The sequence below is a fragment of the Scardinius erythrophthalmus genome (genome assembly GCF_964197995.2).
Source record: "Scardinius erythrophthalmus genome assembly, chromosome: 11".
In the NCBI taxonomy this organism is placed as follows: Eukaryota; Metazoa; Chordata; class Actinopteri; order Cypriniformes; family Leuciscidae; genus Scardinius; species Scardinius erythrophthalmus.
The window spans coordinates 12,757,835-12,783,665 of record NC_138231.1 but is presented as its reverse complement, the minus strand read 5'-3'; the positions used below and the strand labels follow the sequence as shown (position 1 = coordinate 12,783,665).

Below are 25,831 nucleotides of genomic sequence, written 5' to 3'. Positions count from 1 at the left end.
AAAAATAAAGGTTTACAGTAACGGACGCGACTGTATTCGTAGTGACCCATGATAGATTTTTTTCGTGTCTTTCCTAGAATGGGCAGTTTGTGACTTTGCGAGATAAACATCGTAAAGTAGCTCTGGTATTACAAAACATTCAGTGGCACACATACCAATCAAATAAAGACGTGACACAAATAACACGTTTGAAAAAATATTAATGCACATTAATTCGTTTAATTGATATTTTAAAAATCACAAAATTAGACTATTTATTTAGGATTTTGTGCCACAATTACGTCAGTAGGCTATAGGTGTTTGATTAATCTTTTAGTCACTACTGGAGGTGTCGCAACATGGTGACATGTTCCGCGACTCGGTGTCAGTCAGGTGACATGTCAGTGTCAGTGTGTTGCGATGTCAGTGCAGTGACACATGCCACTATCCACCACTGGCACATGCCAATAATGTCAGTGACACATGCCACTATCCACTGGCACATGCCAATGAAGACCGGATGTGCCACCGGATGTGCCAATACGCATAGTGACATGTGCCATTGCGTCAGATGCCATGTCACTTAATGTTAAAACTGCTACTGGAGAGGGGTTTCCCTAATGAGCATGATGAGCTGTTGTCACATGACTTCCTGACATAAGTCAGTTTAAACTCATACAGTGGGAATTTAAGAAAGTAAGTAAAATATACATATACATCTTTGTTTTTTACCTCATTGCATGTTACTCTGAGTGGAGCAAAATAAGAATAGGTGAAAATCCCTTTCCTGATTGGCTTGCAAGATCTGCCATTTGACCAATGGCTGAGATTGAGAGTATCCTCTGTCTCTGGAGCTTGCAAGAGTTACACAGTGCAAAATTGTAATCTTAGCTGTCTGCTTAACATTTAAATGGTCAACTATTTGAAATGACTTCTAATTGATCGATTAAACGTAAAATAAACTATGCTAAAGTCTACAAAAATAACAAATTCACTTCACTCACGTGAGAGAAAATGCCACACATTCAGAAGGTATAACATTCCCATTGTTCTCAACAGACAAAAAAAAAAAAAAAAAAAAAGTTCTGTGAGTGATACTCAGACCAAATTAGATTGGACGAGTCTTGTTGTTCTTGTCAACTCAACATTCACATGCTGCTGCCAAACAATGTTCCACGGCAGGTGCTACATTTTATTTGGGCCTCCCCTCCCCGACAGATTTCTATTAAACGTCGGTGACGTCAAAGCGGACGCCATCTTTGTCGAGGGCAGAGTTGCTATCCATTGAAGGCGAACACACACGCATAGCCGTTGCAGCAACTCAGTCCCCACAGAAGGGAGTTTGATGGTGGTTCGCTGTTGAAATTTCGCAGACAGACACTTCCTTACTGACGGTCTAACAAAGACTACGGGATCAGGTAAGCTTTATTTAAAAGAGGAAATGATATAAAGGATTTGATACGATATGTCTTTTCTTCTTTCTTTTAAATTTGTTTGGCCGAAAAGTGGTTGAGGCAAGAGCAGCAATGGATGTTTTGTCAAAATGCAATGTGAAAACTGATGGCTAATTAGGATGTCAGATTTTAGGGATGACCATGTGTGGTTTATACGCATTTGAATCGTGTGTTGGATGCGGCACGATGTGGGCGGTTTCTGTGTTTCAGCACCCCGGACAGCGACTGCGTTTCTGTCCTGAATTCACATCCAGCCTCTGCAGCTAAATTGCCATTATATGTCTGGCAAAGTTTTGCGCATAGGCGCCATCTAAGTAATGGCTGGTTTTACCAGATGTTTACGCGTTTTTAAAAAGGGCTCTGTTGCATCAGGCCATTAATCACTGAAATGACAGTGAAAACGCCTAGATGTTTCATTTTGCAGTATCATTTTATGACCAGGTCGGCTAATTGCTTTCCTTGCCAGAAGCATTTTTATCTCAGAATATAAATAAGTAAGGTTTGATAACATCGGGTTGAGATTTAACGAAAGTGATCAGCGATTGATAGTGGGGGGGGGGGGGGTCAATATGGAAAAATGCGACAAAGTGGTCGAGAATTAATGTGCCGCATTTGCGTGTTGCAAAGAAAGCAGAGTGGGGAAAGTCAGATGGGATGATGCAGTGATCATCAGACTTATTAAATTGAACCGACATATTAATTGTTTGAACCAAAAATAATCTCAACCTTGCCGTATGTATGCGATGGGGCAGCGGTAATGATCAGTTCGTGTCTTCCTGGTGTTAGACGATGGGCGGGGGCTTGAGCAGAGACGAGCGGAGGCGGATGCTGGAGATACCCTCACGTATGATTAGGGGTGGCAGTCTTAAAGAATTTCATGATTCTCTTACCAGCTACTTTTAAGTCAGATATTTTTGGGGAAAATAACTTCAGATTTCGTGGCTTTCACAGACTTTAATAGGCGGCATAAATGCAATAGCCTACAATAATTGGTCTTAATACTAATTAAGAATACTAAACAAACTAAAAATAGTAACATATTTCATTAATGAATTTATTATTGATTACAACTAAACTCATAATGTAAAAGCTGTAGCCTACGTGTCAACTCAGCATTCAACGTAGCCTACGTTGTCGTATGATCAACCAGTACTGATGTAAGTCTCACGAGACTTAACAACATACAATTATTTTGATTAAACTCCAGTCATACATGACGAAAGTAATAATGTCCTGTTCAGGTGTGTTTCATTCACTTCAGAAGAACTGAGTCATAAGAGTAAGACTGGTCGTGCTGTAGCCTATATTGTTGATTCACTATAAGAACCGACTCATAGGATTAATTCTTTCTACCTGATCTAGACTTGTATGTTTTTGATTCTCTAAAAAGATAGAGAGGAATCTTTTTCTCGGGAATAAATCTACACAGGTCGCGCTGTAAATTGTTGATTCACTAAAAAGAATCGACTCGCATGAATCATTCTTTCGGCTACTCATCCATACTTGTGTTTTTGACTCTCTATTAAAGATCCGGCTCACAGGCATTCGTGTTTGCTGTACATTCTGTAGCGATGTTGAACAAGACCATCAGAGCATTTTAGTGTTCTAACCGCATCGGCTGAAAAATTTAGCGCTCGAGAACCGAATGTCACCAAAATAAAAATCGAATGGTTCTCCAAACCCTTTGTATGATGCAGATTCAGTTCTTCGCCACATTGACTCCATCCTCACGTGTTAAACACTTTCTGGCTCACAGAATGTACTGATTACACAATAGTAGCCTATTATCGCGAGCGTAAAATCCCTACATTAACCGGATGTCCGTAACAACCCGAAATATCATCTAATCATCCGGTCAAAATGCCCGCGTGACTTGGACATGTCAGGATACTGCAGACGAGCTCCCTTTTTTCAGTCACGTGCCCTCGTCTTGCACCTGCAAATGCTCTAAAACCACGGTATTGTTTAACATCACTCTGTTTTGGGCATCATTCTGTTGCTATAAGGTTAGTAAATGCGCATACTGTTACTGACGCATATATGAGCAACAGAAAACGATACTACAGTGAGTAGAGCGTTCAGTTTCGCTTGTTCCGGTCTGTATGTGTCTTGCGGCGGTTGGCACGCTTCTGTTGTTGAATCTGATGGTTTAATGCGGCTTATTATGGCTTGACTGCAGAGCGCAGGGCGGCAGGGATGTTCCCCAATAAGTGGTGACTCACGCGATAGCCTACCAGACCGCGATTCGTCTTGATTTATCGATGCTCATTGCTACTTCACATATTTAGGTACCTAATATTAATACGTTCTACATAATATAGCATAAAAGAGTTTAAATTGTAGTGCACATATTCGAGATGAAAAAAAATATACAGTGATTTGTTCATATATAATAGGATACCCATGGATTTTTATGGGATATTTATGCAAATTGATTGGTGTATAAGGATAAACAGTTGCATGCAAATTCTAAATTAGCCTATATGTCATCCAGGCTTTATTAGATGTATTTTAGAACAGCACATGTTCACAAATTCTACTTTTAACAAATGGCTGAGCTCAGTCAGGAGTGATTCAACTCATACAAACCAATTAATCTGTCATTTGGAAATTGTTTCATCATATCTTGACACTGAGACAGCGAAGTGCTTTGTTATGGTTGCTCCGATGTCTTGATTAATCACATACACTATCATTGTATCAATGAAATGTTGTGATAGATATAATGAAGAAAAGAAAAAAAGAAGAAAATCAAAAGCTTTACCAGCCTATAACTGAAAATTATATGTTATTGTCAGCTACATGTATAACCATCACCCTAAAGTCCTTGATTTCATATTCCAAATTACATATCGCCTTTGAACACAAAATTGTTTCAGATTAAAGCACCAGCTGGGTAAAAAATGGAAACTGATTTGCAAACTCCAATGAAAAAGAGCAGGTAGTCTTGGGAAACACTTTACATCTAGCAAATAATAACATGGGCCCAAGTACAAAATGGATACTGGATATCTGCGACAATCCTGCACAAGTGCACTTGGCTGAACACCCACAGATTGAAAATATGGACAAATGCGTCACAAGAGCATAAAAGACTGAAGACGGCTATGGATAAAAAGACGAGCAATAGAAAGAGGGGGGATAATGTTGGTAGAGAATACAAAAAAAAACAAAGTACGTCAGAGGAGGGCAGCTGAGGATGAAATGAGAAAAGAGAAGATACCCTGAAGAATTAGCTTGTATGATGCATAATGACTGCAGAAAGAAGCACCCTCATGCCAAGCATCTCAGCCTGTAAGCTCTGCCCACACATGTGGGTTCCCCTTCACCATTTATGAATATCAATAGTGCTGGAGGTTTCTGAGGGTGGAAAGAGAAGCATCATAAATCAGTAAAGGACTGACACTGTCCTCTTTCTCTCTCTCTCTCTCTCTCAATGTAAGAGAGGTCACAGTGGTTAATAAGTGCAATCTTAAACTTACTGAATAAAAGTGAGATTAAGCAAAGGATTAAGAGCTAGCTGATGAAACTTACTGTAGTTTGTACTTGCCACGTAATACTGAGAGAGCTAAAGCAATGTATTTTGTATTTGACATCTAGTTTTTGAAAATGCTCATATAAACTCCTAACTTCATATTTGTGTTTGTTATGATGTGGAAATAGATGTGAGAATGCGTCATAGGACGGGCATTTGTTTAAAGTACAAATGGATTAAAACACGAATGCGTTTTGCGTGATCAATATGATTTTTCTTACCTGTGTCAATTGTCTTTCGTATGGCATCTTAATGTTTGTACCAGATCAGATGGACTTGTGCAATTTGGCTACTTTTGCAAGCTGTTATTGTGAGCAATTTGGACAAATGTTACGGCATCTGTTCATTTGCTCATAGCTGCAGTCTGAAGCCATTTTAGAATGGTGCTCTTTCAGAGTACAGAGAGTTCAATCAGTTCACGTCATCAAGTTTTCTACAGTGTAGTGCATATATAAGAGATAGATGATAAGATGATTCATACTTTCTCAGTTTACATTATTAGACAGTCTGATTCCATTAAAGTGGAATCATATTTCAGTATTAAGCAGCATGCTATAGTAAACGCTACTCATAAATTCAACATTAGCCTTTGCTTCATGTTTGCATATTTCTTTTGAGGATTATTTGACTGTTGACCTGTGTTTGAGATGCCAAACAGTCATTTGATAATGCACACTGGCTCATTTAAACAAGTCAATGGGATGTAGAAAGACAAACTTGCTATAGTTGAAGTTGTATATTCAATCTTTGCTTGTCAATCACCGATGTTTCTCATTTAGAAAAAAAAAACGTTAAAGAAATTTGATTTTGTGGCATTCACTCTTTTTGATTATAAATAATCCAAAAATAAACCTTTATCATTATAAATCATTATGAATATCTTTATTTGTAAATTTGTTGGTACATTTTTGTAGCACTTTTCACTATGCTTATTGTTCCAAATCAGATTTAAAATAAACAGTGACCAAAAAAGTACTTTTGTTTTGTTTTGCATTAAAAAAATTGAAATCTTTAAACCATGAATATACTTGAGATGCAAAATTGCATGAGATATTAAGACCAAAAATGATTTGCTAATGTGATAAGAAAAATGTAAATATAATTATCTTAATCTTAATATATTTTTATATCTTAAAATATCTTTATATATGGTATGGTATGGTAATATGGTAATCGATCATTAGCTGGTGCTTTCAAAAAGAATATTCAGAATACATAATTTAATTGAAGTGTTTATTTAGGAGAGTTTTACTTCCTTTAGCTAAATGTACCTCTAGGAAATAGTGCTGTAGGGATGACGACAAAACCCGGAAGACTAATTCACCAGCATTTCCCTTGAGATTTCCCTATGCTTTTTATAATGGGGTTTTTCAATTGATGAGTAAAATAAGGTCTGTGGTGAGACACAAAAATGCGAATTTTGAGGCTGTTATGTTTATTTTAAAAAAATGATGTTTCTAATAAGTAACAAGATAAGATCATTTGGGGTGTGTCAGGACATTGTAGAACAAAACGTCCAAGTATCATCAAATTATGTTTACCACAGACCTTATTTTACTCATTAATTGAAAAAAACCCATTATAAAAACCCATAGGAAAATCTCGAGGGAACCAGTGGCGAATTAGTCTTCCGGATTTTGACGTCATCCCTGCACCACTCTATAACTAAATAAATCTGTTAATCATGTTTCCGTTGAGCAAAAGCTTTTGGCTGCTTTCTGGATTCTTGGCTTCTTAAATGTTTTTTTAATGTCTGTTGTTTATGACTCCTCAAATATTGAACACCTGCTGATGCTATCATTCAGGTGTCATTTTTCTGTGCTTTCTTCATGCCTCCCTTTTCTGCAGCGTCTGTTGTTGAAGAGGCATATTATGTAACTGCAATAACAGTATGTTTGGACACCAATCAAAAGTAAGATGGCAAAGCAATGGTATTGGTGGAATGGCAATGGCAGTTGAAAACAGATCTTCTGCAGGTGTGAGGACGTCTGAATGTTGTTGTTTTAAGTGGGTCTGTTTCTATAGAAAATTTGAAAAAGATGGCTGCACTCACTTTCATTCCTCTGCTGCTTTCTGATCATCATTTCTATGAAGCTGCAATAAAAATGTGAAGGTCACTGTCAAACAGACTGCATAGCCAGCCCTCCAATCCTTGCGCTGTCAAACTCATCACTTCATCACTCGTCATACATCGCCAAGAACCTTGGAGCCAGATGGGGAGGCGAGGGAATCAGGGTGTCAGGTGGGGAACACACTGTCTGCTTTAATGGCCCCGTTGTTAATAAATTCATCCTGGGGCTTCCCCATGAGTGGGAGTTTACAGGCGATGAGAAGGGAGGGCTCTCTGCAGAGGACCTGATGCTAGTGTTGCTGCAGAGCTGACAACAAACGGGCTTGTGAAATGGACTCTGCCAAATCAATTGCAGTTGCCATTGGATCCCTGCTAAATCACAAGACCCTTCAACCCAATGTAAAGGGGGGATATAGATGAGGTTCTGAGGCTGCTGCAGTCATTAATGGTGCAGCAACATGAGTGCGTAGTGTAAAGGATACTCAGCATGCAGCCACACGCACTCTGGAATGTATAGTTTAGATCAGTACTAATGACCGCCACAGATCACAAGCCTAATGATTCTCTATTGGAGAGTACAAGGTTTATTTGATTTATTTATTTATTTTTGGTTAATTTATTTAGTACTTTTCACTATCCTTATTGTTCCAATGCAGATTTAAATGAACTAATCTTGAGATACAAAATTGCACGAGGTACTCGGTTTCAAACAGTTTGTCTTAGTTTTCATTTTTCATACATATCCCATTGGTATATATATAGAGAAAAAATAACACAATTTAGTCAAATATATGCTTAAAGGGATATTTCACTCAAAAATTAGAATTTTGTCATCACTTTTTTTGAATGTTGGTAACCAGATAGTAGGAAAAAATACTCTGGAAGTCAAAGGCTCCCATCAACTGTCTGGTTGCCAACATTCTTCAATCTTCAATTCTTCATTCATTTGTGTTCAACAGGAAAAAAAAAAAAAAACTCATATAGCAAGTCTTAATGCCTGGAATTTTGACAAAATAAAAATAATTGCAGTGTAGATGAGAGGAAACCTAAGGAACTCACCTCCTCAGGCTGGTGATGGAGTTTTCCTAATTCACGGCAGTATAATCCATTTTGAACTAGATTGTTTTTGCAGCAGAGGTCTTTTCATCTTATAGGAATTTCTATTTCTATATATTATATACTTGATTTATATAAGAAGTGTGAACAGTAAGAGGTTACGAGACATGTTAATAGAGCCCTGGAATCATTCCACGCAATCCTCCACTCAGGAGGAAGGGAACTGATGCTATTAATCAATGCTCATGAGAGGAGGGGGCGGCATCGCTCAGGCCTGTCCTCCTCATCTGGTTGCATTGCATTGTGAATAATAAGCCATTGCTATAGTTTACAGGTTGCCGGCTCTATCCGTTATTCCTTGGTTTTCAATCAAGGCATGGCTGGAAACAAATGGAAGCATAAATGAACTCAGGGACCTCCCTAAATTATGCATCGCCCACTTCAGTAACATTTGTTCAGCTAAACGTGTTTTTTTGTTGTTGTTTTTTTACATTAAATGCGCTTTAGCTATGCAACTTTCTGATGCATTCAGTATGTTATTTTATGACAAACTAAGGCTAGGCTGTCAATTTACTGTGGAATTTAGTTAGATGGCCATATCAGATGTCCATCAATTTGCCAAGCATAAAAGGTTGTGAAATGAGTAACAAATGGCATATGGCTCGAGTTTCTGTCCTTGCATCTGTGATTAAGGATTCTCTTGGAGATTTTAAAGCATGTCAAGCTCAATAACCCGCTCTACGAGAGTCAATCTGTTGCAACAAACATAACACTGTTAAGGGGAAATACCATAACCCGATTTCAAAGGTAATCTCGTAAAACACGTCTGTTTCGCCTGACTCGGAGATTTAGAGGTCAGGCATGATAAGTTCATTCCGTTTGAGGGGATATAGGGTGGCGTTGGCGTTAGCGTTTAGCGAAACGTGAGTGCAGCGTCAAGTTTTGGAGGAGGACAGTTTTTGTGTGGTAACTGAAGTGCTGCAGTGAAGGGAGAGGCTGCATGTTTGAGGAGAGAAAACAAAATGGCAGCCAGAGACGGAGGATGAGCGAGCTCTCACACACACACGCGCGCACACACAGCTATTCTAAAAGAGCATGTTTAAACCATAGAGCTTCTCATTGTTTCAGTAAACAAACATACAGCTACATACAACTTCCCGTAACCAAATCAATAAATATCGCTCAGTAGCCTAGTTCAAGAAACAACTTTTGATATGTTCACTGCTTTTAGAGGCATTACTGTGGAGCTTTTATTTCAGAGGTCCAAACGTGGGTCCAATCTCAAATTGTTTGATGAAATAAATCTTTTTTTTTAAGCAACAGTTCTGCTAAATGTTTCACTGTCCCTCCCGCTTTAAAATGTATTAATTAAAAGTTAAATGTGATGCTTAAGTATGTAATTCTATACATCAGTAATGTTTATTTTAATGGCTAGACATAATACAGTTTGAAAATACATTAATATGGTACTCTGTGTGCATAATTATAGGCCAGTCTTGAAAGGATGAAGACCCCTGCTTTATTTGCATTTTACCAGTATTAATTTCTTGTAATCCCTGTCCATTCTTTGTTTATAATTTACTCATTTGCATAGTGATGTTCTGAAATGATGCACACAGGTCTCATCAAAAGCACATTCGACTGCCTCAGAATTAGCATGGTCTGCCATCATTCAACAAGCATAAAAATAATGGCAGTCATCAATAAAGCATGAATGAGAGCATGTACATATTTACACTGGTAGTGCACTGGAAAAAAAAATATAGAAAAGGTTACCACTACCCAATGCATTATTAATAATTCTTGGATATAGGCAACAAGTATAATTATTTTAACCTGAAAGCAGAAGTGAATTGCAAAATAATTTAAATTCGAGAGGGTTCCATCTACTCAGTTCTCTGGCCTAAACTTTTCAGGTTTAGCTAGCCTATAAGGACTGCTAGTAGTGCCATTCATAGTCATAATATGGCAAATAGCATTATGTACGCTCAGTTAAAAAATGAAAAGATGAAAGATGTGGAGGGAGAAGCAAATCAAAAGATTGTTTTTCAGCAGTAAAGAACAGCGTGAAGTGGAGTAAATTAACAGTAAACATGAGGTTTCACTGGCCTAGTTAAGACAAAAAAGAGACTGCAAGGCACCTCTTTGTTTTTCCCCTGGTCTGGTCTCTCAGATTGTGCTTAACTTTTAGGTTATTTCAAGAATACTACCACAAAGGATTCTCTATGACAGTCGTTCACTGACCTGACATTTTTATGCACTCATCAGAATCTGAATGAGCTCATTCATCAGAGGTTGAGCGAGGACATGTGAGGGACGTTTCTGTATTAGTGCGTTTCACTGGCACCAGCTAGGGACATATGTTACAATACTGCAAATTCATCACAAACATGTTTCTACTACCCTGAGAGAGCTTGCATCAGTACACAGCCTGGTTGTTGGGTCAATCAATTTTAGATTGGTGCTCCCTGATCTTTAACCAAAGCAGAAGATGACATTCACTATTGGAGATGGGAGTGTAATATTGCAGCCTTTAGAGTCTCTGGAGTATTTCTCTGGGAAAGGTCAGGCAGGCGTGTTAAATTTAATCGCTCGAGTACAATTATGCAATTAATGGAAGCAGTATCCCTCTTTAATGCCTGCTTGGAATTCACTGGATTTTTCACTGATAATATTGTGGATGGTTGAGTTGGAAAAAAAAAATGTATATTGCATTTAGTGAAATTTCTGCTTAAACATTTAAAAATGACTGGGCAATGTCTGGCCTTGCTTGCAGGATGGTTTTGCGAAAGCATGTTTACTTTTTGAATAAGGATGGAATAATTTAAGCTCACATGCTTGTGCAGTTTAACACACACTCACAATTATTCAGTAAGCTGTTCTTATTAGACCTCTTGGGATATCTTGCTAGCTGTCAAGCCAGTCTTTTCAGGAATATATCTGTCAAGCTCACAGTTTCCACGGCAGAGCAGGGAATCATTTCTCCTGGAACACCCAGAACCTCAGGGAAGAATTTAATCAGCTAAACACAGCAGCCACCACCTCGACGCTCTTCGAAAGAGTGTACGAGAGGAGGCGATGGGTTCTTTAAGAGCAGACAATGTCCTACTGTCTATTTCATGACATTTAATTAGCCTGTGTTAATGAAATTGCTTTATTAGCTGTATAACTCTATCTGCCCTATGCTGTTTTTCTGGTGCTTATGGGTCTGGGAAAGAGAGAGTTTAGGTTTAGGATGAGTATGGTTTAGGATTGTCTTTGTTCATTCTTAAAATCTGGATGACACACTTTATTATTCAAGTGAGCTCCATTGTTGAAATGTTTCCTTTTCTCTATGCCCAATTCTTTCAGCTTCCCCCAGACTTCCAGTAAGACCCACTCTTCCCAGTTGGAGACCAGCTCCACCCAACACACCCAGCAGCCATGGCAGATGATTCGGATATGCGCAATGAGCTCTCTGACATGCAGCAACGTGCAGACCAGCTGGCGGATGAGGTGAGGACATTCACTTTCTGCCTTTATGCTACACTTACACGAACAACAACCTTCAAACATCAACTGATTGCAACCAAAGACTAACGTAGTGCCAACTAAGAAATCAAAATGGAGCTTTGTGCAACATTGACATGTTTTCTGATAATGATGAATATATATGAGTATACTACAGTTAATTAATGTACACTTTGTTTAAAATTTATGTACAATCAAAATAAAGCTTTGTTGCTGCATTAATGTGTTTTTGACTACCAAACCAAATGGTACCGAAATGAATAACACTTTTGAGAAAAAAAAAAAAAAAAGTACACTCACATGACATTAAGACTCCAGTCACATCAATAGCCCAATAAAAGCTGATTTATTCCACATGGAGCAGGTCTCCTCATGGAGGCGGCCATGTTGGGCAGGTGATTACTACTTCCTTTATTTTGGTAACTTCCTGTTATTGGAACTTTTTTTTATGTGATGCTGCATCAATGCCACTAGTCAATTATTAAGCAGACATCAAACTTGTTTTGCTCTTATCCAAGTCTCCAAGTTTCTGACACAAGTTAATTATTTCATGTCTTTATGCTCGGTTGATTGAGGCTTGGATAAATTGCTGTAATTTATGCTACAGATTTACTTATTTGTACACAGCTTGTTCTGTAGGCCGTGACTGTGAGATGTCAGAGTCCATATGTGAATGTGTGTGTGTCATGTGGAGAGAGGTTCACCTGCACTCTGCCTTACATAACGCTGCAGCATTTGGTGTGTGTGTGTGTGTGTGTGTGTGTGTGTGTGTGCGTGTGCGTGTGCGTGTGCGTGTGTGTGTGTGTGTGTGTGTGTGTGAGAAAGAGAGCTGGGGGTGGTGCCTGTGTGTTTGCAGCCTGATGGAGCTCCTCTCTGCCACCCCACACTATGATTCTCACAGCTGAGCAGAATATTAAAACACAAACAGCACACTGCAAAAATTTCCTCCAGCCTTCTGATCCACAGAGATATGAATTCATAATATCCAGACACCCAGTCCATGATATTTGTGTGAAAAATGCTGTAATTTACTCATATAAATTGCATATTTCGAATGTATTCTGAATGTTTAGATAGAGAGAAAAAAGGAACTTGTTCAGCTAACATAAGGTGGTCATAATGGTGGATGGACTAATGGATCTAGAGTTTGAAAGGAGAGATGAATAATGTTCTTTCTGACTTGGTGCCTCAGAGCACCGACCAGTGAGACATTATTTCGCACAGATTGTTTATTATGCATTTAAATAATAAAACATAAAAAGTAAGCAGTGCAGTCATTGTGTTGAGCAATTGTTTGTATATTTTTAAAATGTTAAATGTTCTGGTACATTAATGCTGCAAATAACGTCAATTGATTATTTATTGATTATAGTGTGTGTCAAAAATCCTCCCACACTCGCTACAGCTTGTGGAGGTTTTTATCTCTGTCAGTTCCTAATGAATTCTGGTTTTAACATCTTTTTCCTCCCCCCCACAGTCACTGGAGAGCACCCGTCGTATGCTGCAGCTTGTGGAAGAGGTAAGAGAAAGACGCTTTATTATATTTATATAATATATTTATTCATATTTATCATCAAAAATTACATCTCACTGTATGCATATGTTTTCTGATCACAAATGTATAATTTATGATCTGGCATAATCTCTATAGCCTACATAACATTAGCATTTAAACATTTGGGTCAGTAAAATTCTTTAAAGACATTTTTTTTATTTAGCGAGGATGCATTCAATTGATCAAAAATGACAGTAAAGACTTCCATAAGTTATTTTAAATTGCAATAATATTTCACAGTCTAACTGTTTTTACTGTATTTTTGATCAAATAAATGCAGCCCTGGTGAGAGACTTCTATCAAAATTTTAAAATTACATTTATTCAATTTAACAGGTTAATGTAGTACATTTAATCTGTTAGCCACTTTGGATAAAAGCTTTTTTTCAGATTAAATGTATTATTAACATGCTAAATTGACATCCCTAGAAACTGAACATAATTCTATGGTAAAAAAATTGAAGAAATAGATCAATATATGGATAATAATGATCCTAATTTGATCATTTTTGTTCTTTCATGAGAGCTTTAGTCTTCAGACAGAGCTGAGCACAAGCTGGGCTTGACTATTCTAGGCTTGATGGGTTGAGGGTGTTAGTTAGAGAAAGAGAAGAGAGGTGTGTATATCTAAGAGAAAGAACTGTGAATTCTCCACAGCATATCTCAAGGTCATATTGATAATCACAGCCCATATCTCTGCAAAGAGCACCTCGCCATGTCCATTACTGGCAGATCAGAGAAGCGATAAGTCGCCTCTGAGTTGACAAATTGACAAAAATCGCCTGAAGACTCTGAGACTGACAGACAGAAGAAAACATGGATAGGGAGGGTGCACACTTGCACACAGATCAGGGATATGTCTCGGTCAGGTCTAATAAACTATGTCAGTCTATACCAGCCTTTTCATGTTCTAGTTAGACTAATCGAATGTTCTCGGCACTTATAGACGATCAGCAGTATTCCTGCGTTAGGCCAAAATGGAGGTAAATCACATTCATTATTTATACTAGTAGAAGCATTGAGTTTGTTCCAGGCTTTTACTGCTGCGTGAAAATTCAGTGGTTTATGGGACAAACAAATTAATCCCCAAGGATCCATTAAGGGCACATTGTGATCCCATCCGGAAGGAGGGGTGCTGCTTCACGTCCCGCTGATATATGCACCACCAAGCCTTACAATTATCCCAAATATCGATATCCCGTTCCCCTCAAAGCGCTGAAGCTGCACTTTCTGAAATATGTCACAGCTGCCTGTTATTTTCCAAACACCAGGGGAAAAAACGGCACAGTAAATTTACCTCGCTGATCATTACGTTCACGGAAAAGTCATATTTTGCGAGTGATGATATCTGGGATGCCAGTGACCAAATAGTGATTTAAATAGGTCACTCAAAGACGTTTCTCATTGAGGACCAGCACAGTAGGAGCTGATTTATAACGCAGACCTTTTCAGGGCACTATGGCAAGGGCGTCTCTAGCAAGATATGAAGAACTTCTGTGCTGGCCTTTACGCTAATGTCCCCTAATCATTTTTACAGGGGTTTGCGAGGAGTAGGCGTCCTTTTGTATGAGTGTAACTCACTTTATGAGCTTTAATGAAGTGCCAGATGATTTGTCGTCGTTTTAATGGGCACACCAAAGAGTGTGTGCGAAATCTGCCCTCAATAAGAGGAACGAAAAGGCATCACTCGTTCTCACTTTCAATGAGACCACACTGTATTTGTTGCATTGCCTAAATTGACTGTACTCAACACACAAGCGGATTCATTTTTGCCTCAATCCGATCATATTTCAGCAGAATATTTCATTGATGGATTTTCGTACTGTTTAAGGGTGTATTAGAATTGCCTCAAGCTACGAAAGCTCAGAAACGACTCTAAAGAGATTCTGCCTCACATTAGTGCATTTACAAACTATATTGATCAGGGCTATATGCTCCACAGTAATTAGCGTCTGCTTATTTAGTCTAATAAAAAGGAGAAGAACATTATGCAATTTGAAATGTCACCAGTACTGCCTAAAAAAGTAGACTGCCTCTGAATGAGCCTTGTGTTTTGTGTGCTGAATCTCACCTCCTTTTCTGTGTCCTTTATTCTCCACTTTGTTTTCCATGTATTTCACCCTCTCTTCCACCCTTCTTCACCATGGTTCTTGATGCATAGAGTAAAGATGCTGGTATCAGGACTTTGGTTATGCTGGACGAGCAGGGAGGTAAGTGTGGATGTGTTTTAGATGACGACAAAACAATTTTCTTCCATTCTTGGCACATACATCTTTGAATATAAATTGCATATGTCTATTAGCTTTTCATATCAAATTTAAATGTGCCAATGTGCCATTATAATATGCAACTAGAGTATGTATTATAAATTGATTTTTATCTTTATCTATTTTTTTGTTTGTTAATTCAGTTGCTTAATTAATTGCAGTAATTTCTGTGCAATGTCATTTTGATTTCTTCTGCTTTTTCTGAAGTAACTCTAAATCTTTCACCCTTTTAACACACTTTTCTCTTTCATTTAATATTCTTTCAATATGCTCTTTTACCAAGTAAACAGGACTGGCCACTGCAACTGTCCATTTAATGTTTGCATGTCAAATATATCCACAGTTCAGTTTAAAAAGTAGTTGCCATCACATTAGTTTTTTAGGCCAGCTTGTAACAATACAAGTTCCAATAAACAAATAAAGCAACGATCGATTTAGCTGGTAATGACAAATGATACTCTTTCCCATAAACTACACTAATACTCTTTTGTATAATCCCTGGCGTAATCCTAATATTGAAACCAGATATTAATACTGTAACAGTGTCACTTGACTCAGTACAAAGTCAAAGTGGACCATTAAATAAACAAATCGGCAAGGCTGTAACCAGCTTTTTCCCATTTTAAAAGCACACGGTTAGCTTGTTTGGCTTAAAACTACATAATTGGCCTTGCTTTAAGCATTAGCTCCTTAGAAGCCCTCTGATTGGCCCCTGTGTGTGAGGGCCCCATGTCTGCAGCCAATAATTAGTCTTTTCATAGGGGGAATGAGATCTCACTCCTTCATCCCCTCAAACTACAGCCTAAAGCCTATTTAAATACTCTCAGCCCAGAGGTGACACTAAGCTCTAGCTTTATCAAGGAATGAGGTGTCAAAAGTTAATTTTCTTGTTAAGAATTTTCTTGACAGATAAGTTAAGAATCTCTCGAATTTTGACACAAGGAAATTAATCAAATTTAGGTTAATTTGCTTTGCCTAAATGAAAGTGTCTTTGAATGCCAGGGATTAAACAAACGCAACTGATGTGGTAGGCTTGTTTCCCTCCTCAACCATTTCAAGTTTGCCTCTCTCTTTCCTGTGACTGATACCTTTACTAAACCTCTTAACATTATCGAACACACCCTGTCTGCACGACAAACACGCCAGACTGCATCACCACGGGTCACTCAGCGCCTCAGCCATTTCATCCCCTAACCACACAGAGACAAACAAACTATAAGCTGCTCCCTCCATTGTAACGAGGAGAAAAAGAGGCTGTCCGCTTCCAGCAAAAGGGCACTACAGCCACTAAGCCTTGAGAGAGATCCGGGCAGTGTTTTATTCTGCCCCAAGGTCTAATTAAAAAGACACTGTCGCCCTCCTGCAGTGCCCCTTGTGGGAGACTCTGTCTGCTATTGGCTGCTGGGATCAAATTCAAGTTTTCCATGTGTTAAATGCGAAAGTCAACTTGAATTGCCATTGCAACCCATTTTACTTCTGTAATGTGACATATTTTGAGTAATGATTCAAAATGTTTGAAGGGGCTTTATTGGGAATTGGTGAAAAGTGGGCGTTACATATCAGAATTTAACCAAGTGAATTCGAGTTTGCAAAAAAAAATAGCTATTTGACTACAGGTTAACATTATCCAATAGCCTGTGTGGCCTCAGTGATGTCAGCAGGAAACTTTTTGAATAGGGATTAAAAAGACACTTTTTAAATCTCTTTTCATTCCCGATAATACCAGGGATGTGCATTAAGAAAGTAAATAGGGCCCGTTTTGATTTCATGTTGACTTTGATGCATATTTAGCTAAAGGATGAAGTCTTGCTTTTTTAACTCTTTCCTAATTCTTTTTTTGCTTAGGTTCACTCTAATGCATGCGTCCCCTCTAGATGCATTGAACAATTTCGCATCCAGTTCAGCAGTGCTCATTTCTCATATATTCTTGTCAAACAAGGGCCAGTAAAATTCATTCCACTGCTGTCATCCCTTTGTCCTGACCAGAACAACTCGATCGTGTTGAAGATGGCATGAACCATATCAACCAAGACATGAAGGAGGCCGAGAAAAATTTAAAAGATTTAGGGAAATGCTGTGGCCTTTTCATATGTCCATGTAACAAGTAGGTACTGACCTATGTGGCAGAAGGGTCTTACGTATGTGGTGGCGTCCGTTTTTTTTCCCCCTCCCTTTTTTTTGAGTTTCCTTTTGTCACAGTGACTGTCTGAAGTTTTGTCTTCTCTTCTTTGTCCTCTCTTTCCTCTTTCTTTCCTCCCTCCTTTATTTTCCTGACACCTGCTCTCATTCTGTGGGGGATAAATTACTTGTTGTTTAATCAGAGCAACTGGAACGCATCGAGGAGGGAATGGACCAAATCAATAAGGACATGAAGGATGCAGAAAAGAATTTGAACGATCTAGGAAAATTCTGTGGTCTTTGTTCCTGTCCATGTAACAAGTAGGTGCTGCTTGCCTGCCTGCCTGCCTGCCTGCCTAAAAATAAATCTTATTGAGAGGCCTGTAGCCCTAGCCAGACGTGCCCAACTCCTGCCAAGTTCACTACCCATGATCCTAAGCACAGACAGTGAGCATGAGGCATGGTCACACATGCTCACAGAAGTACAACAGTCCAATAGCCTTAGCTCTGGGTCCTTTATTAGACAGTTTATCAATGAAATGAATATAAGGCATGCTGCACAACCCAAGGCCAAGTCGACATATTATGAACACTATATCAAACCACTAAAACTGCATGGATGTGCCAAAGTTGAGTCACTAAACGTAGTCTCAATACAAATGAATAGAAAATACTGTAAATTTGACTCTTTTATCAACTTAAGTACTTTATCTTCCGATAAATAATTACTCCTTTCCAGTCCATCAAGATTAGTTAACATACATAACGCATATGTGACGAGCTCGTCATTTTGAGTCGTTTACGGAGAAATACCTTAACTGTTTTGTGTTTTAATTAGGCTACGTTTTAATGAATTCAAACTCAAAGTCTTCAAAACGCTCATTTTATAACGAATGCAAAAAACAAATGGCGTTTTGGCGATGTGTTACATGATCTACGTCTTTATGACTATTTATAAGCACGAAAAACATGAATGAACGTCAGAGGGCATGTTAAAAGATATAGTATAACTTACTAAAATGTATCATCTGTCGTGTCATCAGCGTTTTGACCGCGAAAAGACCTCAATGAAACAGCGCGTGAACATGTCACGTGACGTGATATTCCATTTACTTCAGGAAACGTCGAGAGGATCATATCGCTAAAATGTTTAATGTTTAATTAACTGTCTGAAGATGTTTGGAATCTTTAGAGGCATTTTTGACAGCTACTATTTAAATGAGTATATCTAGACAACAGTTTGGAACAGAAATATCATAATTATATCATTAGAAAGCACTTTCCTGTTTCATTCAGTGCATGAAATTCAGAAATATTGTTCTTGATCTAAAATGACTCAAAGTGATAGAGCAACTCACTCACATATATAGGTTATATAGGCCTATATTAAACATATTTAACATTTTCTGCTTTAAAATGTATAAGCATACACTAGCTTTTTTACAACTTTGAAAGCACATCCATCAATGCTACCTGTATGACTGCAATAGCATGTCCTTGAATGCCAAATGCATGCTCATGCATCTCTTGCTAATGATACTGACATTACTGCTATTTGTTATAAAGAGCATTTATGCATAGTAACAATGCTGATGACCAACTCCTACTCAAAGTCATTCAGATGATCTAACAGTTTCAAGCCTGTCTCATTTATGTTGGCAGGGATAGTTCGGCAAAGAACAGGACACAAAGTCCAGTCTATAGCCGCAGTTCAGTGGAGAGAACCAATGCTTTTGCTGGTTCCCCAAGGGGAGCAGACAAGATCTAGGTCAGACAGAGAAAAAGATACAGTGCAGATATTCAAGGCTTTTTTTTAATGTGACAGCATGTCATGAAGTCCCGGACTGGTGCAGAGGAGCAAATGAACCCGTGCGCTCAGGGAGGTTGAATTTTGGGTCAGATTGTGTGGTTCACATTTAACTCAGTCCATAGTTTTATCAACATAACAGTCACTTTTTAAATAAAATATTATTCTATTTAAATACTTTTTTTTTATCTGATTATTTTTAAAAACAAATTCAATTTTCAGAAGATTCTTTAATAGTTGGACAGCAAAAGGTATATGTTTTCTCTTACAGAATATGTAAAGGAAAATAAGATATTCAAGGTTCTAATATATTTTGTAGGCATTGTTTGCCAGTTTGAGTATTAACTGCTCCTTCACATTAGATAAAGCTCAACATGCTGTTTAGAGAGAGAACGGAGGGACGGCAGCCGGGGGAATTGTAGCTTTAGTCCGTCTCTATAAATAATACTGCAGTGGGAGGCATGGCCATCTCTCTTTAGATAAATCAAGAAATATTAGAACTAAAATCCATATCAACAACTCACAGCAAGAACAACAGCAGATGAATAAAACCTCGTTTATGCAAAAGATGCAATCTAGATTCTTGTTTATAATTTATAAATTAAGTTTATGATTTTCTTGACGCTATGTCATGTTGATGGACTATTAAATCAAATTGTCTGCAGTAGCAATTATGAAATTGCTTTCAGTCTTTAAATGGGCTCTTCTCATGCTTTTGATTATTGGGTAGCACTTTACAATAAGGTAATTAGTTGTAACATTAGTTAATATAAACTACAATGAACAACACTTCTGCAGCGTTTATTAGTCTTAGTTAATCTCAACATTTACTAATACATTAATCAAAGTTGTGTTAAATAGTTAAAATGACTATAATGAACAAACAATGAACAGTTATATTTTTACTAAATAACATTTACAAAATAATATTGCTCATTGTTAGTTCATGTTAGCCAATGGAAACTTATTGATAAGTGTTACCAATTATTGTTCTATACCTCACCTCTGGCCTCTGAATGATCAGAAGATCCCATAGTTATAATCATAATAGGTTGTTGTCATATTTGATAAGATTGCATATGTTTTGGATAATTAGCATGTAAAAGAGGCTATAAATAGCAATAATTGATTCATTTGCGGCTGTGGGCTTGTAATCTCATAACGATATTGATCTGTCATTGCTTTTCTTTCATTATAACGTTCATTTTAACACATTTAAGAGTCAGAAACACTGAGCTGAGAAGTGGCCAATGAAAGGGCAAGATAGGATGCGCTTCTCTTCCTCCAGTTTCTTTTCTGTTGAAGTTATTTACACTTGTCTCCACTGATGTGGCAGTCCTGTTACTCTGTGTTGTCTGTCGCCAAGGCCTGTGCTCTTTGTTATTTGTCATAATTTGAGAGGGGGACAGCTCATGTGCCATGGGGCGGGCAGAAGTGACCTCCGAGTCCCATTTATCTTTGTTTATAAATGGCTATCCACCTCTATTTACGTCCCCCATTTTCAGAAAGGTATGTGTCTCAGCATCGAGTACATGTATGTTAAATGTCCGCAGGATATACCATTACAAATTGCAAAGCCCCTGGGAGAATGAGCCCATCCCTGTTATGCTTGCCTGGTAATTCATGTTTGTTGTTGATCTGTGGACACACTGCTGCTGATATGGAAGTGTCCGGTTACGCTAGTGCTCACGCTTCCCCCGACTCTGTGCAGAATGAAGAGTGGAGCCAGCAAGGCCTGGGGAAACAACCAGGATGGAGTGGTTGCGAGCCAGCCCGCCCGCGTAGTGGATGAGCGCGAACAGATGGCCATCAGCGGTGGCTTCATCCGCAGGTGAGACGTCCAGGATTCCAGGACACTCAGTCAAGAGGGTTAGCTATAAGAGAGAGGTTTGATCGTGTAGCCAAAAGCTAAAATAAAAAGACTTAAGAGGTCAAATGTGTAGATAGCCCGCCCATATATGCGTTCTGCTTTGAGAAATGATTGGTGATTTAAAGTGACATTCTACCGTTCTCATGTGGATGCAGGGTAACAGATGACGCCAGGGAAAATGAGATGGATGAGAACTTAGAGCAGGTGGGAGGCATCATTGGTAATCTGCGCCACATGGCCCTTGATATGGGCAACGAGATTGACACCCAGAACCGCCAGATCGACAGGATCATGGAGAAGGTATGGATTGGCTCTCAAGGACAGTTTACCCTATTGGAGTTTCCAATGATTAAACAGAATCCTAAAGTGCAGTTTTAAAAGTCAATTCAACAAATTAAGAGTTGACCTGAATATCTATTTGCAACATGTTTAACTTCCATAACATAAATGATTGGGATTTACTAAATTGATATTTATTAATATTACTAAATGTTGTATTTTGTTATATATTTTATATATAACTTAAAATATGAAATAAATATCTAAATATTATATTTTATTATTGTATGATAAGTTATATATTAATATATACTGTACACACACATATATATGAATGATATTTTTATTAAATATTAAGTCAATTTTGATTTTACATAAATAATTGGGATTTACTAAATTAATATTTATTAAAATGACTATTTTTACTATTATACTAATATACTATTCTATTACTATTACTAATGTTGTATTTTGTTATATATTGAGATAACTTGAAATATTAAATAAAATATCTAAATATTATATTTTATTATTTTATGATATGTTATATATAAATATATATGTATAATGTATATATATATCATATTATTTTAATTAAAGATAAAAAAAAATTAGAGTCAATTTTGATTTGACAAATAATTGGGATTTACTTAATGTTAATATTTTGTTATATATTTTATATATAATTTGAAATATGAAATATCTAAATATTATATTGTATTATATTATATGATATATTATATATAATTTTTCTATATAAAATATATGATATTATTTTGATTAAAGATTAGTCATGATGACTTTAAAAATAAAACAATATTATAGAATAATAATAATAATAAAAATCTATAAAACTTGTTTGACTTTCATAACTTAATTGGGAATTACTAAATTAAATGATATACATTCATACATATATACAAACATATGAAGAGTTCATTAAAATTTTCATAGAAATTCATAGAAATTTTCTTCTAGAATGATAATTTTTATCAAGCTCGTATATTTAAGTTCAGTAATTTCACTTAAATGACAATTAATAGGTAATCTGCATTGCCATTTAAGTGAAATGATTGAATTTAAATATACGAGCTTGATAAAAATGATCATTCTAGAAGAAAATTCAGATGGCATTTAGAGGCTTTTGCATATGAACTCTTCATATATGTATAGAAGGTTTGATTTACATGAATGAAAAGATCTTTGCTAATAAAGCACTGTTTGGTCTATTTCAGGCTGATTCCAACAAAACCAGGATTGATGAAGCCAACCAGAGGGCCACAAAGATGCTGGGCAGTGGCTAAAGCTCTGGTCTGCCTGCTTTTACCAACCATGCAGTTTGTCAAAAGGCAATGCGCTTATCATGGTATTTACCTTCTAGGTTTGCACACATGCACATATCATCCGGCCCCCATTGTAAATGTTGTTCTATGTGTCGTCCGTCAGCTTTTTCAATGATTGTCCTCGTAAAATGATTTCTTATACTCTGTACCATTCTTTCCAAAGGTTGTATATAGTGCTGACTCGATGGCTCTTGCTCACTTGTGAAGTTTTTATTCTCTTTATTGCCTGTATACATATATGTATGTATGTATACATATATCTACTTGTATGTGTATGCATATAGCCTATGTGTATATATATCGAACTTTTGCTGGAGGAACTATTTAGGAATGCTATACAAGTTGTCTTTCCTTTTCAGTATATCTCAGTATCGTCTTGGTAAAACTGTGTCACACCACTCAGCTACTGTCATGCTCCTTATTTTGATGTTGTCATGACAATGAAAAATGGGAAAAAAAAATATTTTGCAAATGATACCAATACAACAAGCACTTACAATCAACGTCCTTGGTTCATATCCCTCATCACAACCATAATCAGTTACTGTTTAGACGATGTGCAACTAGATTCTGTAGCTGTAGTAGTAAAAACATTGCATTCCGAGTGATGTGAATTGTGCGTTATGCATGACAAATGGTAGATCTTAGCGTCTTATAAATAAAACTTGTTTTAAAAAGATGACAAAAAAATAACTTAATCATGGCAGTAGCAAAATTGACAAAAGCATGCTCAGTATTAGGACACAGTGGAACGTTCCATATTACTGCAAGTTTGCAATAGTGCCACCATTTCAGTCGATAATATATATTTACAGACTGTGACCTTTGTTGTAAAATAATGCAAAGTGACTTAAAGAGGAAATGTGATGGAAACGAAACAATGCTGGTGTGGTGGTCCTGCAAAAATGACTTGTTTTCTAAAAATGAATATGCAGTTTGGTGTAGAAAAGGATGTTCTGAAAGGTGGGGTCCGGTTGTTTACTGTATCATAGGTTTTGGATGATCTGAAAAAATACAAATAAATCATTTGCAATGTAAAGCAAAGACGCATATTTCTGAGAGAACTTACTTTTATAAGATGACTGTATCCTGTTAGTTTACTTTCCCCGTGTGGTTTGTTATTGGTAAAAAATTTGAATAATTCATAACAAAAAAAGGATTTTTTTTGTTGCTTCTGTACTTAGAGCTATGCACACCAAATCACTACGATATTGAATAGTTATTATAACAAGTCAAATAAATACCTTACCTGAATGACATAGGTTAAACTGTGAGATTGATGTCCTCAACGCATGTAATATTAAAACTCCCTCTGTATCCTGTCAGTCTGTGAAGTGGTTGACATTTTGTAGCTATAGCTGAATTGATTAAAAGTAATAAACCCCTAATCGCTGTGGGTTTTCATTATTGTCTCAAGCAAAACCTCAATGTCGCTTGACAGAGCTGCTTTGTGAGAAACCAAGCCAAACTTGAATTTTACATAGCTGGCAGACGCTTTTAACCAAAGCAACTTGCAACTGTGTTCCCTGGGAATAAAACCCTGCGGCCTCGATGTTGCTGCTACTAGTGTCACGCTTTACATATTAGTCGTTATGAAGGTCATGCATTTCTAATGAGACAAAACTGGCACAGAATGATACGAGACAGCAATCGCAGATTGGAGTAAATTGCTTTCAGACAAAGTCCATTAAGGCGAGCGAGTTCACTCAGCCGCCATATTGGTTACAGCCCCGGAGCTGTTGTTTTCAATGTAGGTAATAGACAACTTGAATGGGGAATGACTAAAATCTTGATAATATTACGTTTCGATTACATATTTTAACTTTGCGATGAATGACAACCATTGTATCATAAATTTAGCTCGTTTAATTAAATCATGCTAAAACAGGCTAGTCCAGTACATGAACATTCTACAGGGTGGGCCATTTATATGGATACACCGTAATAACATGGGAATGGTTGGTGATATTAAAGTCCTGTTTGTGGCACATTAGTATATGTGAGGGGGCAAACTCCTCAAGATGGCTGGTGACCATGGTGGCCATTTAGAAGTCGGCCATCTTGGATACAACTTTTGTTTTTTCAATAGGAAGAGGGCCATGTGACACATCAAACTTATTGGTAATGTCACAAGAAAAAACAATGGTGTGCTTGGTTTCAACTTAACTTTATTCGTTCATGAGTTATTTACAAGTTTCTGACCACTTCTAAAATGTGTTCAATGTGCTGCCCATTGTGTTGGATTGTCAATGCAACCCTGTTCTCCCACTCTTCACACACTGAATTGCCCCCAAGGTCTCCCGATCTGACCCCCTTAGACTTTTATCTTTGGGTTCATCTGAAGGCAATTGTCTATGGTGTGAAGATACGAGATGTGCAGCACCTGAAACTACGGATACTGGATGCCTGTGCTGGCATTTCTCCTGCGGTGTTGCTATCAGTGTGTGAAGAGTGGGAGAACAGGGTTGCATTGACAATCCAACACAATGGGCAGCACATTGAACACATTTTATAAATGGTCAGAAACTTGTAAATAACTCATGAACGAATAAAGTTACGTTGAAACCAAGCACACCATTGTTTTTCTTGTGACATTACCAATAAGTTTGATGTGTCACATGGCCCTCTTCCTATTGAAAAAACAAAAGTTGTATCCAAGATGGCCGACTTCTAAATGGCCACCATGGTCACCACCCATCTTGAGGAGTTTGCCCCCTCACATATACTAATGTGCCACAAACAGGACTTTAATATCACCAACCATTCCCATGTTATTACGGTGTATCCATATAAATGGCCCACCCTGTAGAGTAAACAAACAGGTGATGACTCTATCATAAAGGTGATTGACTCTTTTAATTAAAAAGCGGGACTACTTATTGTTGACTTCTCCCATTCCTTTTTCTACAGTCTCTGTTTCAGATCGTCACCTTGAGCTGTCCGGGTTTTGGCTAGATATAATTAATAAGGATGAATTCGCTGTTGCAA

At 37.5% G+C, this 25,831-nt stretch overlaps 1 protein-coding gene across 4 annotated transcripts; it reads left to right on the top strand.

Annotated features, from left to right (window-relative positions):
- The first annotated feature begins 1,234 nt into the window (after nucleotides 1-1,234).
- Nucleotides 1,235-24,229, top strand: snap25a (synaptosome associated protein 25a). Of its 4 annotated transcripts, XR_014031069.1 has the most exons (9): nucleotides 3,286-3,391; nucleotides 11,447-11,590; nucleotides 13,083-13,124; nucleotides 15,321-15,369; nucleotides 17,748-17,865; nucleotides 21,063-21,182; nucleotides 21,377-21,521; nucleotides 22,736-22,866; nucleotides 23,007-23,286. XR_014031069.1 is itself a non-coding variant. In XM_081378642.1 (8 exons), the coding sequence occupies exons 2-8, from the start codon at nucleotides 11,519-11,521 to the stop codon at nucleotides 22,802-22,804; spliced, it is 615 nt and encodes a 204-aa protein (XP_081234768.1). In that variant the 5' UTR covers nucleotides 1,235-1,397; nucleotides 11,447-11,518; the 3' UTR covers nucleotides 22,805-24,229. The 4 variants fall into 4 exon arrangements, 3 of the variants coding, with proteins under 3 accessions (XP_081234768.1, XP_081234769.1, XP_081234770.1); XM_081378642.1 differs by lacking the exon at nucleotides 3,286-3,391 and adding an exon at nucleotides 1,235-1,397 and having other exon boundaries at nucleotides 22,736-24,229; XM_081378643.1 differs by having other exon boundaries at nucleotides 3,219-3,439; nucleotides 22,736-24,229.
- The last annotated feature ends 1,602 nt before the right edge of the window (nucleotides 24,230-25,831 follow it).

Bases quoted from the DNA above. Each gene is read 5' to 3' on its own strand.
- snap25a (XM_081378642.1), top strand. From the start codon at position 11,519: ATGGCAGATGATTCGGATATGCGCAATGAGCTCTCTGACATGCAGCAA. The intron at 17,866-21,062 runs GTAGGTGCTGCT...GACTCTGTGCAG, and splicing joins TGTTCCTGTCCATGTAACAA to AATGAAGAGTGGAGCCAGCA. The intron at 21,522-22,735 runs GTATGGATTGGC...GGTCTATTTCAG, and splicing joins TCGACAGGATCATGGAGAAG to GCTGATTCCAACAAAACCAG.